Here is a 27,878-nt window from a genome sequence, read left to right on the forward strand (position 1 = left end):
AAATAAAAGCACAAAACACTAACCCGTGTTGGGTGGGGAGTAAGATCCAGAGGGATTGGATTGGATTGGAAATTCTTTATTGTGCCCAAGGGGCAATCTGGTTTGCAACAGAGATCCGTCCAGGCAACAGAAATCATAAAAACAGCACAAAGAAATAAATACTTACATAAGAACATGGCGGCTGTGGCTCAGTTGGTATAGTCGTCGCCTCTCAACCAGAAGTTCAAGGGTTCAATCCCCAGCTGAGTAACTTGTCCAATGTGTCCTTGAGCAAGACACTTAACCCTGTATTGCTCCTGCTGCTTCAGTGGAGGTGTATGAATGGATTAGTGTTGTTCTTACTCTCTGATGTATGTCACTTCAGATAAAAGCATCTGCTAAGTGAATTGTAAACTTGTAACAAAAACACAACCAGCATGGATATAATCATGGAGTACGTGAGTAAGATAAGTCCACAGTGAAAGTGTACAGGCAGCAATGCCTACAGTTTATTTAAAAACCCAACTGCTGAAGGAAACAAACAACCTTACAACACAAGTGAACCTCCTCCCTGTCGGCACAAGTGGACTGGAGAAGGTGGTTACAGCATTCTTTATTTCTCTTCCCATAAAAGATTAGTGATCGAAAGATTACAAACTTTAACATCTGTATTATCCAATAAACTTCACTACAGCAATACATTAATATCCAGCTGTAATTATATATTCTTAAGATGATTCACATGCATTACATTACTCATTAATGTGTCACCCTAATACTTCAAGGTTAATCGATTGTGAGAGTAAACAGATGGTTAACTCTCGGTTAGTGACGGCCTTTACTCGACTTTACTTATTCAGGATAGAAAGCACGGTTAACATAATGATCAGTACCCCCACGAGTATAATCCCGAGGGCAAAACAACAGATCTTCCCTTGGCTCCACCCAGAAAAGCCTGAAAAAAAAGATAAAAAATTGAACATTAAAATATTTTTTGCCTACAAATTACATGAAGAATAAGTGTTAATGTGATGAGTGAAAAAACACTTGTTTTGTTTTTCTTGACACTCCCACAACAGGTGTTTGTTCTGCCCTCTGAGTCTGCCTTCTCACCGTAAACAATAGGACATGGAGCGAGAAAGTCACATCCCTGTGCAAAGAGGGGGCGTGGTCAAACACAAACTCATTTACATATTTAAAGGTACAGACACAGAAACAGCCTGTTCTGAGCAGGGCTGAAATAGAGGGGTTTATAGGCATGATCAAATACAGGATCAGAGTGGATTTAGAACAAGAAACTTCACACACATGTTTTGAGGAGCTCTGAGAATTATTTAAACTACCGTATTTTCCGCACTATAAGGCGCACTTAAAAGCCTTTAATTTTCTCAAAAAACGACAGTGCGCCTTATAATCCGGAGCGCCTTATATATGGATCAATTGGTTAATTGGTTGATCCATACTGGTTGTACACGGCGCTCAGCGACACTGACTCGGATAATGACGAGAGGGAGCCGGGCATGTTGGATGCCGTACTCGCCCAACTGTTCAATTCGGACACTGAAGAAGAAGAATTCGAGGGATTCGTGGACGGGGAATGAACTGAAAAAGTGAGCTTTACGTGTTATACGTAACTGAACAATGTTGAGTTATGCACTAACGCAGGGGTGCCCAACCTTTTTTGAACCAAGATCTACTTTTAAAGTTACCAGTCTGCCGAGATCTACCAGTCCACATAGTGAGCCATAGCCTTTACCGACAGCCTACAAACGCATTTAATACTCACACAACAAACAGAAAATAATAAATGAGAGTTCTGTAAAAAATAATGCAGACTACAGACTACAGCAGGCTGCTGTGAGATGATTTTGCTTTTGTTAAATTAGCTGCAGACACGGTGAGAGTGAACGGAGTAAAGTCCAACCGACTGTTTGACCGGGTCACGTGTGTTCCCACCTCGGTCTGTACGGATCACGGATCAACTGTGTGCTGTAGCACTAAAAGTAAAAAGTAAAAAGGTTCGCGTGGTGGCTGGCGCTCCAGTGCAAGTGTGTGTGTGTGTGTGTGTGTGTGTGTGTGTGTGTGTGTGTGTGTGTGTGTGTGTGTGTGTGTGTGTGTGTGTGTGTGTGTGTGTGTGCGTTTGCGCTGTTTGTTGGTGTGTCTCGTCCCCCGCGATGCTCACAGTCATGACAGCAGAGAGGAGCAGAGAAAAGTAGCTGCAGCTTCATCAAATGCGCTTAATACTCGTAGCATAGTTTCTATATATGACTTTTTGGTAAAACATTTACCCCCCCGGTTTTACCTGCACGTCCTTGCGCATGCCTGCACTCTCTCTCTCTCTCTCTCTCTCTCTCTCTCTCTCTCTCTATCTCCGCCGCTCGCTCTCTCGCTCGCTCTCTCATGCACGCAGCAATTTCATGAATAAATGAAAAATTAAATACACACAGGTCGGAAGTATACTTGGGCTCCCAACACAGGTATCGTGTGTGGGAAACAGTGCAATGAGATGAAATTGAAATCACTTCTATTTTACAATTGTATTTTATATTGACAAAACATCTCGCGATCGACTGAGAATCAGTCAGCGATCTACCTGTCGATCGCGATCGACTGTTTGGGCACCCCTGCACTAACGTTTGAATTAGCGGTATCAGACTGTGTTTCTTTTACGTGTTTACAACTGAACAAGGCTGGGAGATATTGTGAATATGCACATTAACGTTTGAACAACGTTGAGTTATTGTGAATGCACTACGTATAAAACTACGTTTTGAGAGTTAAGAGAAACGTCAAAGAAATAATTTATTATTTGGGGAAATCGTCTTATGTACTTTTGTTTTTGTAGTTTTATACGTTACGTTTTATACGTATTTATATTTATATATTCACAATATCTCCCAGCCTTGTTCAGTTGTAAACACGTTCTATTCTATGCGCCTTATAATCCGGTGCGCCCTATATATGAAAACAGTTCTAAAATAGGCCATTCATTGAAGGTGCGCCTTATAATCCGGTGCGCCTTATAGTGCGGAAAATACGGTAGTTGAAAAGGAGGAGGATATGTGACCTTTAAAAAAAAATGCTTGAAAAATACTGATCTGAAATCTCAAACTTCGCGATATAGGATATAGGATATACATTATACTTACAACTGCAAATGCGTCAGGAAAGGCTACAAATGGGGGACGGGAAATGGATCTAAAGAGACAAAATAAAGAAAATTTTAAAAACCCTTTTAATGTACATTTAAGCATTTCATTATTGTTTTATGGACAGACTCAACAAAGAACCTGACTTTTCATCTTGCTTGCCTTCTTTCCGTCTTACTAAAGCGTGTATCTGCCGTTACATCATTCTTTATTTCTCTTCCCATAAAAGATTAGTGATCAAAAGATTACAAACTTTAACATCTCCTACACTGACAGTAGGCTGCACAAATAACGAAGGCATTAATATCTGGCAAAATAAAGTCACAATCAATGAAGTGACTTCTCATTTTCATTTCAAATGTCATTCTTTCATTAGTAATGTGGGATTGTGCTAACACAAAAATGCAGCGCGAGTAAGCCTTTAAGTTACGCTAGCTTAATAAAGTTAGATATAGTAACGTTAACGCTGATGTTTTAGGGATGGCATTAGCATCATTCCTTCCTCTTTTGCACACAAAATGCTAGAACTTACTGCTACATAACATAACCTGTGGGGCAGAGATTATAAAGAGATCTTTATCTCATTATAGAAAGAGACAAAATAAAGAAAATAATTTAGAAAACGATAGAATGATAAAACAACATTACTACAGAGGGTTATAATAAATCCTTATCCACTGATATTACAGGAGCAGTAAATCTAGTTTTACCAGAGCAGGTGGAGAAGCAACTCCAAGAAACTTCTCGATCTCAAACCATGCAATGTCATTACGGTTACAGTCGAGGAGCCGTCCCTCGTGGAACAGACAGTCCACAACCAGGCAGACGTTTGGGTTGTTGACCAGCCGTCTGCTTTCAGCCAACACGTAGTCAGCGTTGAAGGTGTGATGCATGACCACCAGAATAACTGCTTTGTTACCTGTGAACACAAGTTAAAGGAGTCAATATATGATAAGGGGAGATCATATTGTTTTCTTCTCAGTTTGTAGCCAATACAACCATAAATAATAACAAGAAATATAATTTGTACAACATAATACATTTCCTTTCTCTTTTTTTTCCATTAAAGGAAGAATGTGTAAATGTCTCTCTGAGTGAGAAGAAGAAGTTGACATCAGGTTTACAAAGACGGGGACGGCCAACTCCTCCCTCTGCGTATGAAAGCTGTTCTAGTCGAGGACTACGGAGCAAAAAGTTGCACATTCTTCCTTTAACCAGAATTATTAATTAGATAGTAGTTTTGAGTACTCGTTGTTTTAGTTTTTACTTGGCCACTTGGGGGCAGCAGAAGGAGCTTGAAGTGAAACTTAACGGGTCATTTTGTGGGTATATTCAGGGTCACAATGTGGGTATTTCCAGGGTCATTTTGTAAAAAAAAGAGGAATTTTAAGTTCCATAACGACCTGTAAACAAACAAAATAAAGAATAATATAGAAAATGTAAATTTTTAACTGATTGCTCCTTATTGATCTTTAGCTAATCGATTTAAAATCTTACACACACTGACAAGGTTATTACTTACTATGTCGAATGTTTTCCAGAGCCTCTCTGATGTCTGTTCCAACTCGGGACACGATGGGACAGAACAGCAGAATGTAGTTACTTTCACCTTCAGATTGGACCTTGGTGTGGCCCATGCCTCTGAATTGTTTGACCCAAGGAACATGAGCCCCATGTGTTGTTCCCGACACCGAGACATAGAACTTTGTCCCAGAAACTAAAGACGGGAAAAAAAAAGGTTGATGAGTCATCATACAACTGTCAAACAATCAAAGGCAGAGAGGGGGTGTGGTCAGACACAGCTCATTTACATATTTAAAGGTACAGACACAGAAACAGTCTGTTCTGAGCAGGGCTGAAATAGAGGGGTTTATAGAAATGATCAAATACAGGATCAGAGTGGATTTAGAACAAGAAACTTCACACACATGTTTTGGGGAACTCTGAGACTTATTTAAACTAGTTGAAGAGGAGGAGAATATGTGACCTTTAAAAAAAAAGGCTTGAGAAATGCTGAAAAATATTACGTTATACTTACATTTTCGAATGTTGTCCCTGACAGAAACCTAAAGAGGAGAAAATAAAGAAAATAATTTAGAAAACGATAGAATGATAAAACAACATTACTACAGAGGGTTATAATAAATCCTTATCCACTGATATTACAGGAGCAGTAAATCTAGTTTTACCTGAGCAGGTAGAGAAGCAGCTCCAAAAAACTTCTTGATCTCAAACCATGCAATGCCATTACGGTTACAGTTGAGGAGCCGTCCCTCGTGGAACAGACAGTCCACAACCAGGCAGACGTTTGGGTTGTTGACCAGCCGTCTGCTTTCAGCCAACAAGTAGTCAGCGTTGAAGGTGTGATGCATGACCACCAGAATAACTGCTTTGTTACCTGTGAACACAAGTTAAAGGAGTCAATATATGATAAGGGGAGATCATATTGTTTTCTTCTCAGTTTGTAGCCAATACAACCATAAATAATAACAAGAAATATAATTTGTACAACATAATACATTTCCTTTCTCTTTTTTTTCCATTAAAGGAAGAATGTGTAAATGTCTCTCTGAGTGAGAAGAAGAAGTTGACATCAGGTCCACAAAGACGGGGACGGCCGACTCCTCCCTCTGCGTATGAAAGCTGTTCTAGTCGAGGACTACGGAGCAAAAAGTTGCACATTCTTCCTTTAACCAGAATTATTAATTAGATAGTAGTTTTGAGCACTCGTTGTTTTAGTTTTTACTTGGCCACTTGGGAGCAGCAGAACGAGCTTGAAGTGAAACTTAACGGGTAATTTTGTGGGTATATTCAGGGTCATATTTAGGTATTTCCAGGGTCATTTTTTGAGTATTTTGTAGTTATTTTGTTGTTTTGTAAGCATTGTCAGGGTCACTTTGTAGGTATTTTCTTTGTCATTATGTGGATATTTTCATGGTCTTATTGTGGGTATATTCAGGGTCACAATGTGGGTATTTCCAGGATTATTTTGTAAAAAAAAAAGAGGAATTTTAAGTTCCATAATGACCTGTAAATAAACAAAATAAAGAATAATATAGAAAATGTATATTTTTAACTGATTGCTCCTTATTGATCTTTAACTAATCGATTTAAAATCTTCCACACACTGACAAGGTTATTACTTACTATGTCGAATGTTTTCCAGAGCCTCACTGATGTCTGTTCCAACTCGGGACACGATGGGACAGAACAGCAGAATGTAGTTACTTTCACCTTCAGATTGGACCTCGGTGTGGCCCATGCCTCTGAATTGTTTGACCCAAGGAACATGAGCCCCATGTGTTGTTCCCGACACCGAGACATAGAACTTTGTCCCAGAAACTAAAGACGGGAAAAAAAAAGGTTGATGAGTCATCATACAACTGTCAAACAATCAAAGGCAGAGAGGGGGTGTGGTCAGACACAGCTCATTTACATATTTAAAGGTACAGACACAGAAACAGTCTGTTCTGAGCAGGGCTGAAATAGAGGGGTTTATAGACATGATCAAATACAGGATCAGAGTGGATTTAGAACAAGAAACTTCACACACATGTTTTGGGGAACTCTGAGACTTATTTAAACTAGTTGAAGAGGAGGAGAATATGTGACCTTTAAAAAAAAAGGCTTGCGAAATGCTGAAAAATATTACGTTATACTTACATTTTCGAATGTTGTCCCTGACAGAAACCTAAAGAGGAGAAAATAAAGAAAATAATTTAGAAAACGATAGAATGATAAAACAACATTACTACAGAGGGTTATAATAAATCCTTATCCACTGATATTACAGGAGCAGTAAATCTAGTTTTACCTGAGCAGGTAGAGAAGCAGCTCCAAAAAACTTCTTGATCTCAAACCATGCAATGTCATTACGGTTACAGTTGAGGAGCCGTCCCTCGTGGAACAGACAGTCCACAACCAGGCAGACGTTTGGGTTGTTGACCAGCCGTCTGCTTTCAGCCAACAAGTAGTCAGCGTTGAAGGTGTGATGCATGACCACCAGAATAACTGCTTTGTTACCTGTGAACACAAGTTAAAGGAGTCAATATATGATAAGGGGAGATCATATTGTTTTCTTCTCAGTTTGTAGCCAATACAACCATAAATAACGACAAGAAATATAATTTGTACAACATAATACATTTCCTTTCTCTTTTTTTTCCATTAAAGGAAGAATGTGTAAATGTCTCTCTGAGTGAGAAGAAGAAGTTGACATCAGGTTTACAAAGACGGGGACGGCCGACTCCTCCCTCTGCGTATGAAAGCTGTTCTAGTCGAGGACTACGGAGCAAAAAGTTGCACATTCTTCCTTTAACCAGAATTATTAATTAGATAGTAGTTTTGAGTACTCGTTGTTTTAGTTTTTACTTGGCCACTTGGGGGCAGCAGAACGAGCTTGAAGTGAAACTTAAAGGGTCATTTTGTGGGTATATTCAGGGTCACAATGTGGGTATTTCCAGGATTTTTTTTAAAAAAAAAGAAGAATTTGAAGTTCCATAATGACCTGTAAATAAACAAAATAAAGAATAATATAGAAAATGTATATTTGTAACTGATTGCTCCTTATTGATCTTTAGCTAATCGATTTAAAATCTTCCACACACTGACAAGGTTATTACTTACTATGTTGAATGTTTTCCAGAGCCTCACTGATGTCTGTTCCAACTCGGGACACGATGGGACAGAACAGCAGAATGTAGTTACTTTCACCTTCAGATTGGACCTCGGTGTGGCCCATGCCTCTGAATTGTTTGACCCAAGGAACATGAGCCCCATGTGTTGTTCCCGACACCGAGACATAGAACTTTGTCCCAGAAACTAAAGACGGGGAAAAGAAAGGTTGATGAGTCATCATACAACTGTCAAACAGACTTTAAAGACGTCATAGCAACCAGACCAAGATAAAGAAGAGCTAACGGCTTTGCCATGTGGTGGCAGAGTGAACAGTTGAGGAGGGAGGGATCACTCGAAGAAAAAAAACATGAATCATGTCCAACTGCCTAGGAACCAAGAAAAATGATGTAATACATTGCCAAAGTTAACATACATGTTTGATCGTGGCACAAATAATCATATAATGATATTTTAATGAATTCCTTGACCCAGAAAATGTTTATATTGACACCAAGATTGACTTTCTAAGTGGCCTGGAAGACATATTGGCACTTAGCAATTTCACATGGCCGCCATCTTGATGAAGTGGCTCCCCCCGTCAGAATCATCATCACATAGGGGGGCAAAATATGGTTCAACTTTTTGCATAAATATAACTTTTATCAGTGACATTTCATAGATCTTCTCTGTAGCATCAAGGATGTTTTTTGCTGTTACAACACTCCGAACTGAAATCACTTGAACACACTGAAGTCGGAAGAACGACTTCCAAACTGGGAAACTTGGACCACCCGAGCAGCACCTGAATGCAGCATCAGCCCTTAAGAGAGCTCCCGAGGTGTAAAACTGTGAGGAGGACTTTTAACAGGATGAAGAGTTTCTCAAGCTGAGGAGAAAATAGAGAAATGTTCTCCAAACACTACATGAAGAATATTATTATAAAAAATAAATTAGTGCAGACATTTCAAGCCAACAAAGACTTCTTTCAGTGCAAAGTGAGACATGCATGTTGAGTTTCTCCACAAGTGCATCCAATCACTAATAAAGGTTTTTTTTACCTGCTGTTGTAATGATCAGCAGGTGAAGAGGCTGCTGCACAAGTGGGCATGTGATTTCAAACACCTGGTAGGCTATATACGTTTAAAGTACGGCAGACAAATTATCACACAGATGCTAATTTCAAAGTGTTCATAATTACACAATGTCTGACTAGATTCTATGTTTGACTTTTTTTCTCAATTTTTTTCACAGTGTCTGAAAAAGGTTGCTCATATCTAGCAACGGGTAGACCCTGCCTCCTCACTAAGATAAAGGTTTCTGTCTCTTCCTCGCTCAGAGTCGCTCTGACAATGTTCCTAAATCACTCCTAGGCTAAGACTCCTTGCTAGGACCCGTCAAGCACAGGGATCCATTTCTCTAAGTTTTGTGTTACACCGTACACATTTGTTACCTTTTTTTTTCATTTTTATTGTTTTTTTCTATCTGCACTGTTCAGCACTTTGGATTAAATGTGTTGTGTTTAAGGTGCTTTATAAATAAAGTTTGACTTCACTCTCTTTTTTAGGAAGTCCTTACTACACAATATATTTACAAAAGGTGTATTTGATTGTTGCTAGAGGCCTATTCATATTTTAAACATCTATGTGTGCATGTAGATGTACTGACTGGGACTTTTCACTGTTTGTATCACTCCGCCTCATGTGCTCTGTTAATCTAAATTACAGTTTGATTAAACTCGTATCTCTGAATAACACAGAGCACCAAAGCAACCGTCATCAGACTCTCATTTCACCGCTGGTCGTAAATGCAATCACACAGATAAACATTAACATCAGAAAGAAGCTGATCTGCTGATAACATGTTCACAGTCACAAAGTAGGAAGAGTGCAGGACAATTTGAAGGTGTTGCTTGGCAACAGTCCAGTTCAAAGTTGATTCTAGAACTAGTTTAAAAACTAGTTTGTTTGTTTTTTTACTTTATTTTAAAAAAATGAGATATAATGAGAGATATAATAATAATCAACATTTACAGTCTATGGGACAGGCTGAGAACTGGAGCTGAGACGAGTTTAACAAACCGTTATATCCCGCCCACCTGTCAATCATGTCAGCTAACGCGCTTTAATAACACGTAACGTTTTCAAAATAAAAAAAGAGCCTTTTTTTTTTTTTTTAATCACACAGTGTGTGCCTGTGATGACAATAACTAATCAGACCTATTTCGTTTTTCGTGCCAGGCTGTAAACATGTTTATTTATGCTGTAAAAACGGCTTTTTTTTGGCTGTGGTTTGTATGTGACTTCCTGGAACACTGGCTTCATTTCTCAAGACCGGAAGTTGCTGCTTTTCTTACAGCTTTTTTTTTTTAATCCGTCTTTATTGACAAATTTAAAACATAAAAAACATGTTTAAACAAATGCTTTTGTTACAGCTGTTGCCTCACAGCAAGAAGGTTGCTGTTTCAAATAAGTTTAAAAAAAAAAAAAAAAAAAAAAAAAGCCCGGTCCAATTATTGAAGTTTTACTTTCACTTTTAGAGGCCGCTTAGTGACTGTTGAGTAAAAGAAATATGACATTGATGTTGTACTAAAAAAGCCTTTAACACAGCTGTGAGTCTTCAGCCTGTTTTATTATTTATTTCAATCTTTCAATAATAAAGTTTAAAACTAGAATTTCCTCTCATGGACTCATAAAGTAGCCTATGTAAAAAAAAAATATTAGCAGTCTTAATGTTGATCTAATCTGAATCTTGACAAACCTATATTTTATTAATGTATGAAAAGTGTAAATGTATTAACTCACGGGTGGCCCCTTCCTGGTCCATGTTCCTGAAGGAGAGATAAGAAACGAGATTCAGCGTCATATTAAAAAAAGACATAATCAAGTTAAAGAAGAATAGTGAGTACAGGCCTACAGTATATGAATCAAAAGCTGCTTTGTCATAGCTGCTGTGTGCAAACCAAGCAGACACAGTTCAGATACCTTAGTGGATTATAATCTCTATAACTCCGCTGCGTTGTAGACATTCAGCCGTAAACAGCCTCAAAGATGATATTTTGAACAGTGCCTACTTACGGAATAGATTGATAATTTGTTTCTAATGTCTCTGTCATTCCTCTCTCTCAGGCTGAACTGCTCCCCGTCTGCGCACAAACAAAAACACTTTCACTTTTGTTTTGGATGCAACGTGTACTTGATGCTTTCTGACTGATAAGGGAACCACGTGACAGCCTATCAGAGTCAAACAAGAGAGAAGATATCAACACAGCCCATTTATCTAACATTACATTATTTCACGAGCTTTGGCAAATTAGTGTTGGTTTTCTAAAATGACGTAAAAATGATAATAATCATCATTTTGTGTTACACCGCCCTCTAGCGGTGGAAGGAGGGAGTGTAAGGAGAAGGGGAAACATGTTAAGCTCCAAACAGAGAAAACTCTGGATTTAACTTGTTTTAATGTGTTGACTAACTGGAACTTTGGAGTTTTTATAAATATGTCGCGACTTTAGGAGAGAGCCACAGATTATGCAGCTTTAGTTTATGCAAATGAGGGTTCAATGCGCATGTCTGATATACTTCTATCAAGCCATAAAATATGTAGAGCTGTAAAATGTATATTGCATGCATTACATGTGATGGATTAAACAACACCAAAGAACAGCTTCAGTCAGACTTTTATAAAACAGTTTATGCTGAAAATGTCATTTTTAATAATGACAAAAAAAAAGTCTGAAAAAAAAAATCTAGATAAGGAGTTAATTATAAAATACAGAATCATTGCGTCGCTGCAAACCAGACAAGAAGCAGCAGCTGTAATCCCTTACGTTTCATTTCAGCCATATATTGAAATGGATTTTCTGTCAGGCATGCAAGGCCCGAGCAACAGCACAATGCTGACATCAAATACAGCTGGAGTTATTCCCACTAGATCACTTTATAGACTCCTTTGATACCAGTGTATATCTGTTGAATAGTCCTCTTCTGATTCATTCATTATTTTTTATTAAAGAGAGAAATATACAAAAAAGAAAAACAAACATATTTCAAGTTATGTTGGCATGCTATCAAATAGTGCTACCCTAAGTGATGTGCTACCATGCAGCTCTGTGCAGAGTGACGTCACCCATCTGTTCCTGCAGGGGGCTCTGGAGGCTCATCGGCAGCAGCCGCCATGTTGGATATCCTGTCTCAGTCTAACTTTCAGTCAACCTAATGACAGGCTGAGAGCTGGAGGACCCGCCCCCAAAGTCTTTAGAGCTGCTGACCGATGCTGCCTTCAGGGTCTGCTCGTAATCCTCTACGTCTGAATGATGACTGAAAAACACCTGGTTGATATATAAACAAAAACAAATCGAAAAAAATAAGGTTTTAAAAGGAAAATTAATGGAAATAAGATGTTTAATTGATATCTCAGGTGATTTGTTAATAGCTTGAAGTGTGAATAAAAAAAATTCTTACAACGTAAATTTAATGTATTAAATTGCACACAGTCGACAAAATAAAAGCACAAAACACTAACCCGTGTTGTGTGGGGAGTAAGATCCAGAGGGATTGGATTGGATTGGAAATTCTTTATTGTGCCCAAGGGGCAATCTGGTTTGCAACAGAGATCCATCCAGGCAACAGAAATCATAAAAACAGCACAAAGAAATAAATACTTACATAACAACATGGCAGCTGTGGCTCAGTTGGTATAGTCGTCGCCTCTCAACCGGAAGTTCAAGGGTTCAATCCCCAGCTGAGTAACTTGTCCAATGTGTCCTTGAGCAAGACACTTAACCCCGCATTGCTCCTGCTGCTTCAGTGGAGGTGTATGAATGGATTAGTGTTGTTCTTACTCTCTGATGTATGTCACTTCAGATAAAAGCGTCTGCTAAGTGAATTGTAAACTTGTAACAAAAACACAACCAGCATGGATATAATCATGGAGTACGTGAGTAAGATAAGTCCACAGTGAAAGTGTACAGGCAGCAATGCCTACAGTTTATTTAAAAACCCAACTGCTGAAGGAAACAAACAACCTTACAACACAAGTGAACCTCCTCCCTGTCGGCACAAGTGGACTGGAGAAGGTGGTTACATCATTCTTTATTTCTCTTCCCATAAAAGATTAGTGATCGAAAGATTACAAACTTTAACATCTGTATTATCCAATAAACTTCACTACAGCAATACATTAATATCCAGCTGTAATTATATATTCTTAAGATGATTCACATGCATTACGTTACTCATTAATGTGTCACCCTAATACTTCAAGGTTAATCGATTGTGAGAGTAAACAGATGGTTAACTCTCGGTTAGTGACGGCCTTTACTCGACTTTACTTGTTCAGGATAGAAAGCACGGTTATCAGAATGATCAGTACCCCCACGAGTATAATCCCGAGGGCAAAACAACAGATCTTCCCTTGGCTCCACCCAGAAAAGCCTGAAAAAAAAAGATAAAAAATTGAACATTAAAATATTTTTTGCCTACAAATTACATGAAGAATAAGTGTTAATGTGATGAGTGAAAAAACACTTGTTTTGTTTTTCTTGACACTCCCACAACAGGTGTTTGTTCTGCCCTCTGAGTCTGCCTTCTCACCGTAAACAATAGGACATGGAGCGAGAAAGTCACATCCCTGTGCAAAGAGGGGGCGTGGTCAAACACAAACTCATTTACATATTTAAAGGTACAGACACAGAAACAGCCTGTTCTGAGCAGGGCTGAAATAGAGGGGTTTATAGACATGATCAAATACAGGATCAGAGTGGATTTAGAACAAGAAACTTCACACACATGTTTTGAGGAGCTCTGAGAATTATTTAAACTAGTTGAAGAGGAGGAGAATATGTGACCTTTAAAAAGAAATGCTTGAAAAATACTGATCTGAAATCTCAAACTTTGCGATATAGGATATACGATATACATTATACTTACAACTGCAAATGCGTCTGTAAAGGCTACAAAGGCGGCCCCAGATAGTGACCTAAAGAGACAAAATAAAGAAAATTTTAAAAACCCTTTTAATGTACATTTAAGCATTTCATTATTGTTTTATGGACAGACTCAACAAAGAACCTGACTTTTCATCTTGCTTGCCTTCTTTCCGTCTTACTAAGGCGTGTATCTGCCGTTACGTCATTCTTTATTTCTCTTCCCATAAAAGATTAGTGATCGAAAGATTACAAACTTTAACATCTGTATTATCCAATAAACTTCACTACAGCAATACATTAATATCCAGCTGTAATTATATATTCTTAAGATGATTCACATGCATTACATTACTCATTAATGTGTCACCCTAATACTTCAAGGTTAATCGATTGTGAGAGTAAACAGATGGTTAACTCTCGGTTAGTGACGGCCTTTACTCGACTTTACTTATTCAGGATAGAAAGCACGGATAACAGAATGATCAGTACCCTCACGAAACTAATCCCGAGGGCAAAACAACAGATCATCATTTGGCTCCACCCAGAAAAGCCTGAAAAAAAAAGATCAATAATTAAACGTTAAAATATTTTTTGCCTACAAATTACATGAAGAATAAGTGTTAATGTGATGAGAGAAAAAACACTTGTTTCTTGCGATTACTGAGATTTGCATAGGAAATGAGATTTATATACAGAACCAGGATTGTAGGACTAAAATAATATAGATAATGTTGGAGTCCTTCTTTAATCTCAATGCACATCTGCACTATCTGAATTAAATTTAAAGGTCACATATTATACAAAACACACTCTACTATGTTTGTCCAACACTAATATGTGTCTCTAGTCTGTCTACAAACCCCCCAGTTATAAGAAAAGTCCATCCTGTCCGTCTTTTACCTGCTCCACTTTTCAGAAAATGTGTGCTCAAACAGGCCGTATGGAGATTTTCCCTTCATGACATCACAAAGGGCAGTAACCCCTCCCCCAGGTGGGTGACACTCCCACAGCTAGGTGTTTGTTCTGCCCTCTGAGTCTGCCTTCTCACCATAAACAATAGGACATGATGCAAGAAAGCCCGAGCCGACCCAAGCCCTTCCAGAGAGGGGGGCGTGGTCAGACACAAACTAATTTACATTTAAAGGTACAGACACAGAAACATCCTGTTCTGAGCAGGGCTGAAATAGAGGGGTTTATAGGCATGATCAAATACAGGATCAGAGTGGATTTAGAACAAGAAACTTCACACGTTTCGGGGAGCTCTGAGAATTATTTAAACTGGTTGAAGAGGAGGAGAATATGTGACCTTTAAAAAAAAGCTTGAGAAATGCTGAAAAATATTACGTTATACTTACATTTTCGAACGTTCTGCAAGACAGAAACCTAAAGAGGAGAAAATAAAGAAAATAATTTAGAAAACGATAGAATGATAAAACAACATTACTACAGAGGGTTATAATAAATCATTATCCACTGATATTACAGGAGCAGTAAATCTAGTTTTACCTGAGCAGGTGGAGAAGCAACTCCAAGAAACTTCTCGATCTCAAACCATGCAATGTCATTACGGTTACAGTTGAGGAGCCGTCCCTCGTGGAACAGACAGTCCACAACCAGGCAGACGTTTGGGTTGTTGACCAGCCGTCTGCTTTCAGCCAACACGTAGTCAGCGTTGAAGGTGTGATGCATGACCACCAGAATAACTGCTTTGTTACCTGTGAACACAAGTTAAAGGAGTCAATATATGATAAGGGGAGATCATATTGTTTTCTTCTCAGTTTGTAGCCAATACAACCATAAATATTAACAAGAAATATAATTTGTACAACATAATACATTTCCTTTCTCTTTTTTTTCCATTAAAGGAAGAATGTGTAAATGTCTCTCTGAGTGAGAAGAAGAAGTTGACATCAGGTTTACAAAGACGGGGACGGCCGACTCCTCCCTCTGCGTATGAAAGCTGTTCTAGTCGAGGACTACGGAGCAAAAAGTTGCACATTCTTCCTTTAACCAGAATTATTAATTAGATAGTAGTTTTGAGTACTCGTTGTTTTAGTTTTTACTTGGCCACTTGGGGGCAGCAGAAGGAGCTTGAAGTGAAACTTTGTAAATTTTTGTAAAAAAGAAAGAAGAATTTTAAGTTCCATAACGACCTGTAAACAAACAAAATAAAGAATAATATAGAAAATGTAAATTTTTAACTGATTGCTCCTTATTGATCTTTAGCTAATCGATTTAAAATCTTCCACACACTGACAAGGTTATTACTTACTATGTTGAATGTTTTCCAGAGCCTCACTGATGTCTGTTCCAACTCGGGACACGATGGGACAGAACAGCAGAATGTAGTTACTTTCACCTTCAGATTGGACCTCGGTGTGGCCCATGCCTCTGAATTGTTTGACCCAAGGAACATGAGCCTCATGTGTTGTTCCCGACACCAAGACATTGAACTTTTTCCCGGACACTAAAGACGGGAAAAAAAAGGTTGATGAGTCATCATACAACTGTCAAACAGACTTTAAAGACGTCATAGCAACCAGACCAAGAAAAGAAGAGCTAACGGCTTTGCCATGTGGTGGCAGAGTGAACAGTTGAGGAGGGAGGGATCACTCGAAGAAAAAAAACATGAATCATGTCCAACTGCCTAGGAACCAAGAAAAATGATGTAATACATTGCCAAAGTTAACATACATGTTTGATCTTGGCACAAATAATCATATAATGATATTTTAATGAATTCCTTGACCCAGAAAATGTTTATATTGACACCAAGATTGACTTTCTAAGTGGCCTGGAAGACATATTGGCAAAAAATATATATATTAGCAGTCTTAATGTTGATCTAATCTGAATCTTGACAAACCTATATTTTATTAATGTATGAAAAGTGTAAATGTATTAACTCACGGGTGGCCCCTTCCTGGTCCATGTTCCTGAAGGAGAGATAAGAAACGAGATTCAGCGTCATATTAAAAAAAGACATAATCAAGTTAAAGAAGAATAGTGAGTACAGGCCTACAGTATATGAATCAAAAGCTGCTTTGTCATAGCTGCTGTGTGCAAGCCAAGCAGACACAGTTCAGATACCTTAGTGGATTATAATCTCTATAACTCCGCTGCGTTGTAGACATTCAGCCGTAAACAGCCTCAAAGATGATATTTTGAACAGTGCCTACTTACGGAATAGATTGATAATTTGTTTCTAATGTCTCTGTCATTCCTCTCTCTCAGGCTGAACTGCTCCCCGTCTGCGCACAAACAAAAACACTTTCACTTTTGTTTTGGATGCAACGTGTACTTGATGCTTTCTGACTGATAAGGGAACCACGTGACAGGTGTACGCCTATCAGAGTCAAACAAGAGAGAAGATATCAACACAGCCCATTTATCTAACATTACATTATTTCACGAGCTTTGGCAAATTAGTGTTGGTTTTCTAAAATGACGTAAAAATGATAATAATCATCATTTTGTGTTACACCGCCCTCTAGCGGTGGAAGGAGGGAGTGTAAGGAGAAGGGGGAAACATGTTAAGCTCCAAACAGAGAAAACTCTGGATTTAACTTGTTTTAATGTGTTGACTAACTGGAACTTTGGAGTTTTTATAAATATGTCGCGACTTTAGGAGAGAGCCACAGATTATGCAGCTTTAGTTTATGCAAATGAGGGTTCAATGCGCATGTCTGATATACTTCTATCAAGCCATAAAATATGTAGAGCTGTAAAATGTATATTACATGCATTACATGTGATGGATTAAACAACACCAAAGAACAGCTTCAGTCAGACTTTTATAAAACAGTTTATGCTGAAAATGTCATTTTTAATAAAGACAAAAAAAAGTCTAAAAAAGAAATCTAGATAAGGAGTTAATTATAAAATACAGAATCATTGCGTCGCTGCAAACCAGACAAGAAGCAGCAGCTGTAATCCCTTACGTTTCATTTCAGCCATATATTGAAATGGATTTTCTGTCAGGCATGCAAGGCCCGAGCAACAGCACAATGCTGACATCAAATACAGCTGGAGTTATTCCCACTAGATCACTTTATAGACTCCTTTGATACCAGTGTATATCTGTTGAATAGTCCTCTTCTGATTCATTCATTATTTTTTATTAAAGAGAGAAATATACAAAAAAGAAAAACAAACATATTTAAAGTTATGTTGGCATGCTATCAAATAGTGCTACCCTAAGTGATGTGCTACCATGCAGCTCTGTGCAGAGTGACGTCACCCATCTGTTCCTGCAGGGGGCTCTGGAGGCTCATCAGCAGCAGCCGCCATGTTGGATATCCTGTCTCAGTCTAACTTTCAGTCAACCTAATGACAGGCTGAGAGCTGGAGGACCCGCCCCCAAAGTCTTTAGTGCTGCTGACCGATGCTGCCTTCAGGGTCTGCTCGTAATCCTCTACGTCTGAATGATGACCGAAAAACACCTGGTTGATATATAAACAAAAACAAATCGAAAAAAATAAGGTTTTAAAAGGAAAATTAATGGAAATAAGATGTTTAATTGATATCTCAGGTGATTTGTTAATAGCTTGAAGTGTGAATAAAAAAAAAAGAATTCTTACAATGTAAATTTAATGTATTAAATTGCACACAGTCGACAAAATAAAAGCACAAAACACTAACCCGTGTTGTGTGGGGAGTAAGATCCAGAGGGATTGGATTGGATTGGAAATTCTTTATTGTGCCCAAGGGGCAATCTGGTTTGCAACAGAGATCCGTCCAGGCAACAGAAATCATAAAAACAGCACAAAGAAATAAATACTTACATAAGAACATGGCGGCTGTGGCTCAGTTGGTATAGTCATCACCTCTCAACCAGAAGTTCAAGGGTTCAAACCCCAGCTGAGTAACTTGTCCAATGTGTCCTTGAGCAAGACACTTAACCCCGCATTGCTCCTGCTGCTTCAGTGGCGGTGTATGAATGGATTAGTGTTGTTCTTACTCTCTGATGTATGTCACTTTGGATAAAAGCATCTGCTAAGTGAATTGTAAACTTGTAACAAAAACAAAAACACAACCAGCATGGATATAATCATGGAGTACATGAGTAAGATAAGTCCACAGTGAAAGTGTACAGGCAGCAATGCCTACAGTTTATTTAAAAACCCAACTGCTGAAGGAAACAAACAACCTTACAGCACAAGTGAACCTCCTCCCTGTCGGCACAAGTGGACTGGAGAAGGTGGTTACAGCATTCTTTATTTCTCTTCCCATAAAAGATTAGTGATCGAAAGATTACAAACTTTAACATCTGTATTACCCAATAAACTTCACTACAGCAATACATTAATATCCAGCTGTAATTATATATTCTTAAGATGATTCACATGCATTACATTACTCATTAATGTGTCACCCTAATACTTCAAGGTTAATCGATTGTGAGAGTAAACAGATGGTTAACTCTCGGTTAGTGACGGCCTTTACTCGACTTTACTTATTCAGGATAGAAAGCACGGTTAACATAATGATCAGTACCCCCACGAGTATAATCCCGAGGGCAAAACAACAGATCTTCCCTTGGCTCCACCCAGAAAAGCCTGAAAAAAAAAGATAAAAAATTGAACATTAAAATATTTTTTGCCTACAAATTACATGAAGAATAAGTGTTAATGTGATGAGTGAAAAAACACTTGTTTTGTTTTTCTTGACACTCCCACAACAGGTGTTTGTTCTGCCCTCTGAGTCTGCCTTCTCACCGTAAACAATAGGACATGGAGTGAGAAAGTCACATCCCTGTGCAAAGAGGGGGCGTGGTCAAACACAAACTCATTTACATATTTAAAGGTACAGACACAGAAACAGCCTGTTCTGAGCAGGGCTGAAATAGAGGGGTTTGTAGGCATGATCAAATACAGGATCAGAGTGGATTTAGAACAAGAAACTTCACACACATGTTTTGAGGAGCTCTGAGAATTATTTAAACTACCGTATTGTCCGCACTATAAGGCGCACTTAAAAGCCTTTAATTTTCTCAAAAAACGACAGTGCGCCTTATAATCCGGAGCGCCTTATATATGGATCAATTGGTTAATTGGTTGATCCATACTGGTTGTACACGGCGCTCAGCGACACTGACTCGGATAATGACGAGAGGGAGCCGGGCATGTTGGATGCCGTACTCGCCCAACTGTTCAATTCGGACACTGAAGAAGAAGAATTCGAGGGATTCGTGGACGGGGAATGAACTGAAAAAGTGAGCTTTACGTGTTATACGTAACTGAACAATGTTGAGTTATGCACTAACGCAGGGGTGCCCAACCTTTTTTGAACCAAGATCTACTTTTAAAGTTACCAGTCTGCCGAGATCTACCAGTCCACATAGTGAGCCATAGCCTTTACCGACAGCCTACAAACACATTTAATACTCACACAACAAACAGAAAATAATAAATGAGAGTTCTGTAAAAAATAATGCAGACTACAGACTACAGCAGGCTGCTGTGAGATGATTTTGCTTTTGTTAAATTAGCTGCAGACACGGTGAGAGTGAACGGAGTAAAGTCCAACCGACTGTTTGACCGGGTCACGTGTGTTCCCACCTCGGTCTGTACGGATCACGGATCAACTGTGTGCTGTAGCACTAAAAGTAAAAAGTAAAAAGGTTCGCGTGGTGGCTGGCGCTCCAGTGCAAGTGTGTGTGTGTGTGTGTGTGTGTGTGTGCGTGTGCGTGTGCGTGTGCGCTGTTTGTTGGTGTGTCTCGTCCCCCGCGATGCTCACAGTCATGACAGCAGAGAGGAGCAGAGAAAAGTAGCTGCAGCTTCATCAAATGCGCTTAATACTCGTAGCATAGTTTCTATATATGACTTTTTGGTAAAACATTTACCCCCCCGGTTTTACCTGCACGTCATTGCGCATGCCTGCACTCTCTCTCTTGCGCGCTCTCGCTCTCTCGCTCGCTCTCTCATGCACGCAGCAATTTCATGAATAAATGAAAAATTAAATACACACAGGTCGGAAGTATACTTGGGCTCCCAACACAGGTATCGTGTGTGGGAAACAGTGCAATGAGATGAAATTGAAATCACTTTTCTATTTTACAATTGTATTTTATATTGACAAAACATCTCGCGATCGACTGAGAATCAGTCAGCGATCTACCTGTCGATCGCGATCGACTGTTTGGGCACCCCTGCACTAACGTTTGAATTAGCGGTATCAGACTGTGTTTCTTTTACGTGTTTACAACTGAACAAGGCTGGGAGATATTGTGAATATGCACATTAACGTTTGAACAACGTTGAGTTATTGTGAATGCACTACGTATAAAACTACGTTTTGAGAGTTAAGAGAAACGTCAAAGAAATAATTTATTATTTGGGGAAATCGTCTTATGTACTTTTGTTTTTGTAGTTTTATACGTTACGTTTTATACGTATTTATATTTATATATTCACAATATCTCCCAGCCTTGTTCAGTTGTAAACACGTTCTATTCTATGCGCCTTATAATCCGGTGCGCCCTATATATGAAAACAGTTCTAAAATAGGCCATTCATTGAAGGTGCGCCTTATAATCCGGTGCGCCTTATAGTGCGGAAAATACGGTAGTTGAAAAGGAGGAGGATATGTGACCTTTAAAAAAAAATGCTTGAAAAATACTGATCTGAAATCTCAAACTTCGCGATATAGGATATAGGATATACATTATACTTACAACTGCAAATGAGTCAGGAAAGGCTACAAATGGGGGACGGGAAATGGATCTAAAGAGACAAAATAAAGAAAATTTAAAAAACCCTTTTAATGTACATTTAAGCATTTCATTATTGTTTTATGGACAGACTCAATAAAGAACCTGACTTTTCATCTTGCTTGCCTTCTTTCCGTCTTACTAAAGCATGTATCTGCCGTTACATCATTCTTTATTTCTCTTCCCATAAAAGATTAGTGATCAAAAGATTACAAACTTTAACATCTCCTACACTGACAGTAGGCTGCACAAATAACGAAGGCATTAATATCTGGCAAAATAAAGTCACAATCAATGGAGTGACTTCTCATTTTCATTTCAAATGTCATTCTTTCATTAGTAATGTGGGATTGTGCTAACACAACAATGCAGCGCGAGTAAGCCTTTAAGTTACGCTAGCTTAATAAAGTTAGATATAGTAACGTTAACGCTGATGTTTTAGGGATGGCATTAGCATCATTCCTTCCTCTTTTGCACACAAAATGCTAGAACTTACTGCTACATAACATAACCTGTGGGGCAGAGATTATAATGAGATCTTTATCTCATTATAGAAAGAGACAAAATAAAGAAAATAATTTAGAAAACGATAGAATGATAAAACAACATTACTACAGAGGGTTATAATAAATCCTTATCCACTGATATTACAGGAGCAGTAAATCTAGTTTTACCTGAGCAGGTGGAGAAGCAACTCCAAAAAACTTCTTGATCTCAAACCATGCAATGCCATTACGGTTACAGTTGAGGAGCCGTCCCTCGTGGAACAGACAGTCCACAACCAGGCAGACGTTTGGGTTGTTGTCCAGCCGTCTGCTTTCAGCAAACACGTAGTCAGTGTTGAAGGTGTGATGCATGACCACCAGAATAACTGCTTTGTTACCTGTGAACACAAGTTAAAGGAGTCAATATATGATAAGGGGAGATCATATTGTTTTCTTCTCAGTTTGTAGCCAATACAACCATAAATATTAACAAGAAATATAATTTGTACAACAAAATACATTTCCTTTCTCTTTTTTTTCCATTAAAGGAAGAATGTGTAAATGTCTCTCTGAGTGAGAAGAAGAAGTTGACATCAGGTTTACAAAGACGGGGACGGCCGACTCCTCCCTCTGCGTATGAAAGCTGTTCTAGTCGAGGACTACGGAGCAAAAAGTTGCACATTCTTCCTTTAACCAGAATTATTAATTAGATAGTAGTTTTGAGTACTCGTTGTTTTAGTTTTTACTTGGCCACTTGGGAGCAGCAGAACGAGCTTGAAGTGAAACTTAACAGGTAATTTTGTGGGTATATTCAGGGTCATATTTAGGTATTTCCAGGGTCATTTTTTGAGTATTTTGTAGTTATTTTGTTGTTTTGTAAGCATTGTCAGGGTCACTTTGTAGGTATTTTCTTTGTCATTATGTGGATATTTTCATGGTCTTATTGTGGGTATTTCCAGGATTATTTTGTAAAAAAAAAAGAGGAATTTTAAGTTCCATAATGACCTGTAAATAAACAAAATAAAGAATAATATAGAAAATGTATATTTTTAACTGATTGCTCCTTATTGATCTTTAACTAATCGATTTAAAATCTTCCACACACTGACAAGGTTATTACTTACTATGTCGAATGTTTTCCAGAGCCTCACTGATGTCTGTTCCAACTCGGGACACGATGGGACAGAACAGCAGAATGTAGTTACTTTCACCTTCAGATTGGACCTCGGTGTGGCCCATGCCTCTGAATTGTTTGACCCAAGGAACATGAGCCCCATGTGTTGTTCCCGACACCGAGACATAGAACTTTTTCCCAGAAACTAAAGACGGGAAAAAAAAAAGGTTGATGAGTCATCATACAACTGTCAAACAATCAAAGGCAGAGAGGGGGTGTGGTCAGACACAGCTCATTTACATATTTAAAGGTACAGACACAGAAACAGTCTGTTCTGAGCAGGGCTGAAATAGAGGGGTTTATAGACATGATCAAATACAGGATCAGAGTGGATTTAGAACAAGAAACTTCACACACATGTTTTGGGGAACTCTGAGACTTATTTAAACTAGTTGAAGAGGAGGAGAATATGTGACCTTTAAAAAAAAAGGCTTGAGAAATGCTGAAAAATATTACGTTATACTTACATTTTCGAATGTTGTCCCTGACAGAAACCTAAAGAGAAGAAAATAAAGAAAATAATTTAGAAAACGATAGAATGATAAAACAACATTACTACAGAGGGTTATAATAAATCCTTATCCACTGATATTACAGGAGCAGTAAATCTAGTTTTACCTGAGCAGGTAGAGAAGCAGCTCCAAAAAACTTCTTGATCTCAAACCATGCAATGCCATTACGGTTACAGTTGAGGAGCCGTCCCTCGTGGAACAGACAGTCCACAACCAGGCAGACGTTTGGGTTGTTGACCAGCCGTCTGCTTTCAGCCAACACGTAGTCAGCGTTGAAGGTGTGATGCATGACCACCAGAATAACTGCTTTGTTACCTGTGAACACAAGTTAAAGGAGTCAATATATGATAAGGGGAGATCATATTGTTTTCTTCTCAGTTTGTAGCCAATACAACCATAAATAATAACAAGAAATATAATTTGTACAACATAATACGTTTCCTTTCTCTTTTTTTTCCATTAAAGGAAGAATGTGTAAATGTCTCTCTGAGTGAGAAGAAGAAGTTGACATCAGGTTTACAAAGACGGGGACGGCCGACTCCTCCCTCTGCGTATGAAAGCTGTTCTAGTCGAGGACTACGGAGCAAAAAGTTGCACATTCTTCCTTTAACCAGAATTATTAATTAGATAGTAGTTTTGAGTACTCGTTGTTTTAGTTTTTACTTGGCCACTTGGGAGCAGCAGAACGAGCTTGAAGTGAAACTTAACGGGTAATTTTGTGGGTATATTCAGGGTCATATTTAGGTATTTCCAGGGTCATTTTTTGAGTATTTTGTAGTTATTTTGTTGTTTTGTAAGCATTGTCAGGGTCACTTTGTAGGTATTTTCTTTGTCATTATGTGGATATTTTCATGGTCTTATTGTGGGTATATTCAGGGTCACAATGTGGGTATTTCCAGGATTATTTTGTAAAAAAAAGAAGAATTTTAAGTTCCATAACGACCTGTAAACAAACAAAATAAAGAATAATATAGAAAATGTATATTTGTAACTGATTGCTCCTTATTGATCTTTAGCTAATCGATTTAAAATCTTCCACACACTGACAAGGTTATTACTTACTATGTTGAATGTTTTCCAGAGCCTCACTGATGTCTGTTCCAACTCGGGACACGATGGGACAGAACAGCAGAATGTAGTTACTTTCACCTTCAGATTGGACCTCGGTGTGGCCCATGCCTCTGAATTGTTTGACCCAAGGAACATGAGCCCCATGTGTTGTTCCCGACACCAAGACATAGAACTTTTTCCCGGACACTAAAGACGGGAAAAAAAAAGGTTGATGAGTCATCATACAACTGTCAAACAGACTTTAAAGACGTCATAGCAACCAGACCAAGAAAAAGAAGAGCTAACAGCTTTGCCATGTGGTGGCAGAGTGAACAGTTGAGGAGGGAGGGATCACTCGAAGAAAAAAAACATGAATCATGTCCAACTGCCTAGGAACCAAGAAAAATGATGTAATACATTGCCAAAGTTAACATACATGTTTGATCGTGGCACAAATAATCATATAATGACATTTTAATGAATTCCTTGACCCAGAAAATGTTTATATTGACACCAAGATTGACTTTCTAAGTGGCCTGGAAGACATATTGGCACTTAGCAATTTCACATGGCCGCCATCTTGATGAAGTGGCTCCCCCCGTCAGAATCATCATCACATAGGGGGGCAAAATATATTTCAACTTTTTGCAGAAATATAACTTTTATCAGTGACATTTCATAGATCTTCTCTGTAGCATCAAGGATGTTTTTTGCTGTTACAACACTCCGAACTGAAATCACTTGAACACACTGAAGTCGGAAGAACGACTTCCAAACTGGGAAACTTGGACCACCCGAGCAGCACCTGAATGCAGCATCAGCCCTTAAGAGAGCTCCCGAGGTGTAAAACTGTGAGGAGGACTTCTAACAGGATGAAGAGTTTCTCAAGCTGAGGAGAAAATAGAGAAATGTTCTCCAAACACTACATGAAGAATATTATTATAAAAATAAATTAGTGCAGACATTTCAAGCCAACAAAGACTTCTTTCAGTGCAAAGTGAGACATGCATGTTGAGTTTCTCCACAAGTGCATCCAATCACTAATTAAGGTTTTTTTTACCTGCTGTTGTAATGATCAGCAGGTGAAGAGGCTGCTGCACAAGTGGGCATGTGATTTCAAACACCTGGTAGGCTATATACTTTTAAAGTACGGCAGACAAATTATCACACAGATGCTAATTTCAAAGTGTTCATAATTACACAATGTCTGACTAGATTCTATGTTTGACTTTTTTTCTCAATTTTTTTCACAGTGTCTGAAAAAGGTTGCTCATATCTAGCAACGGGTAGACCCTGCCTCCTCACTAAGATAAAGGTTTCTGTCTCTTCCTAGCTCAGAGTCGCTCTGACAATGTTCCTAAATCACTCCTAGGCTAAGACTCCTTGCTAGGACCCGTCAAGCACAGGGATCCATTTCTCTAAGTTTTGTGTTACACCGTACACATTTGTTACCTTTTTTTTTCATTTTTATTGTTTTTTTCTATCTGCACTGTTCAGCACTTTGGATTAAATGTGTTGTGTTTAAGGTGCTTTATAAATAAAGTTTGACTTCACTCTCTTTTTTAGGAAGTCCTTACTACACATTATATTTACAAAAGGTGTATTTGATTGTTGCTAGAGGCCTATTCATATTTTAAACATCTATGTGTGCATGTAGACGTACTGACTGGGACTTTTCACTGTTTGTATCACTCCGCCTCATGTGCTCTGTTAATCTAAATTACAGTTTGATTAAACTCGTATCTCTGAATAACACAGAGCACCAAAGCAACCGTCATCAGACTCTCATTTCACCGCTGGTCGTAAATGCAATCACACAGATAAACATTAACATCAGAAAGAAGCTGATCTGCTGATAACATGTTCACAGTCACAAAGTAGGAAGAGTGCAGGACAATTTGAAGGTGTTGCTTGGCAACAGTCCAGTTCAAAGTTGATTCTAGAACTAGTTTAAAAACTAGTTTGTTTGTTTTTTTACTTTATTTAAAAAAAATGAGATATAATGAGAGATATAATAATAATCAACATTTACAGTCTATGGGACAGGCTGAGAACTGGAGCTGAGACGAGTTTAACAAACCGTTATATCCCGCCCACCTGTCAATCATGTCAGCTAACGCGCTTTAATAACACGTAACGTTTTCAAAATAAAAAAAGAGCCTTTTTTTTTTCTTTTTTTTTTTAATCACACAGTGTGTGCCTGTGATGACAATAACTAATCAGACCTATTTCGTTTTTCGTGCCAGGCTGTAAACATGTTTATTTATGCTGTAAAAACGGCTTTTTTTTGGCTGTGGTTTGTATGTGACTTCCTGGAACACTGGCTTCATTTCTCAAGACCGGAAGTTGCTGCTTTTCTTACAGCTTTTTTTTTTTAATCCGTCTTTATTGACAAATTTAAAACATAAAAAACATGTTTAAACAAATGCTTTTGTTACAGCTGTTGCCTCACAGCAAGAAGGTTGCTGTTTCAAATAAGTAAAAAAAAAAAAAAAGCCCGGTTCAATTATTGAAGTTTTACTTTCACTTTTAGAGGCCGCTTAGTGACTGTTGAGTAAAAGAAATATGACATTGATGTTGTACTAAAAAAGCCTTTAACACAGCTGTGAGTCTTCAGCCTGTTTTATTATTTATTTCAATCTTAAATAATAAAGTTTAAAACTAGAATTTCCTCTCATGGACTCATAAAGTAGCCTATGTAAAAAAAAAAATTAGCAGTCTTAATGTTGATCTAATCTGAATCTTGACAAACCTATATTTTATTAATGTATGAAAAGTGTAAATGTATTAACTCACGGGTGGCCCCTTCCTGGTCCATGTTCCTGAAGGAGAGATAAGAAACGAGATTCAGCGTCATATTAAAAAAAGACATAATCAAGTTAAAGAAGAATAGTGAGTACAGGCCTACAGTATATGAATCAAAAGCTGCTTTGGCATAGCTGCTGTGTGCAAGCCAAGCAGACACAGTTCAGATACCTTAGTGGATTATAATCTCTATAACTCCGCTGCGTTGTAGACATTCAGCCGTAAACAGCCTCAAAGATGATATTTTGAACAGTGCCTACTTACGGAATAGATTGATAATTTGTTTCTAATGTCTCTGTCATTCCTCTCTCTCAGGCTGAACTGCTCCCCATCTGCGCACAAACAAAAACACTTTCACTTTTGTTTTGGATGCAACGTGTACTTGATGCTTTCTGACTGATAAGGGAACCACGTGACAGGTGTACGCCTATCAGAGTCAAACAAGAGAGAAGATATCAACACAGCCCATT

General features: G+C 38.4%; 2 protein-coding genes across 2 annotated transcripts in view; both read right to left on the minus strand.

Annotated features, from left to right (window-relative positions):
- The window catches only part of LOC110001097 (uncharacterized), a 35,877-nt gene extending 34,743 nt beyond the window's left edge, over positions 1-1,134 (minus strand). Inside the window, exons 1-2 of the mRNA XM_065963829.1 lie at positions 1,093-1,134; positions 167-934 (exon numbers count right to left, since the gene is read on the minus strand). The gene's annotated coding sequence lies outside the window, so the exon portion shown is untranslated. The remainder of the gene's footprint in view (positions 1-166; positions 935-1,092) is intronic.
- On the minus strand, positions 942-27,732 carry LOC114917155 (uncharacterized). Its single transcript, XM_065963832.1, has 18 exons — positions 27,580-27,732; positions 27,400-27,425; positions 24,616-24,810; positions 23,660-23,868; positions 23,509-23,536; positions 22,992-23,186; positions 15,178-15,386; positions 15,027-15,054; positions 7,755-7,949; positions 6,943-7,151; positions 6,792-6,819; positions 6,276-6,470; positions 5,318-5,526; positions 5,167-5,194; positions 4,651-4,845; positions 3,839-4,047; positions 3,129-3,177; positions 942-1,129 (listed from the first exon to the last, which is right to left on the minus strand). Exons 1-17 carry the CDS (start codon positions 27,621-27,623, stop codon positions 3,142-3,144), a joined length of 2,238 nt encoding a protein of 745 aa, XP_065819904.1. The 5' UTR covers positions 27,624-27,732; the 3' UTR covers positions 942-1,129; positions 3,129-3,141.
- Positions 27,733-27,878: the final 146 nt, after the last annotated feature.

Source organism: Labrus bergylta, chromosome 15, assembly GCF_963930695.1.
Source record: "Labrus bergylta chromosome 15, fLabBer1.1, whole genome shotgun sequence".
NCBI classification, from domain to species: Eukaryota; Metazoa; Chordata; class Actinopteri; order Labriformes; family Labridae; genus Labrus; species Labrus bergylta.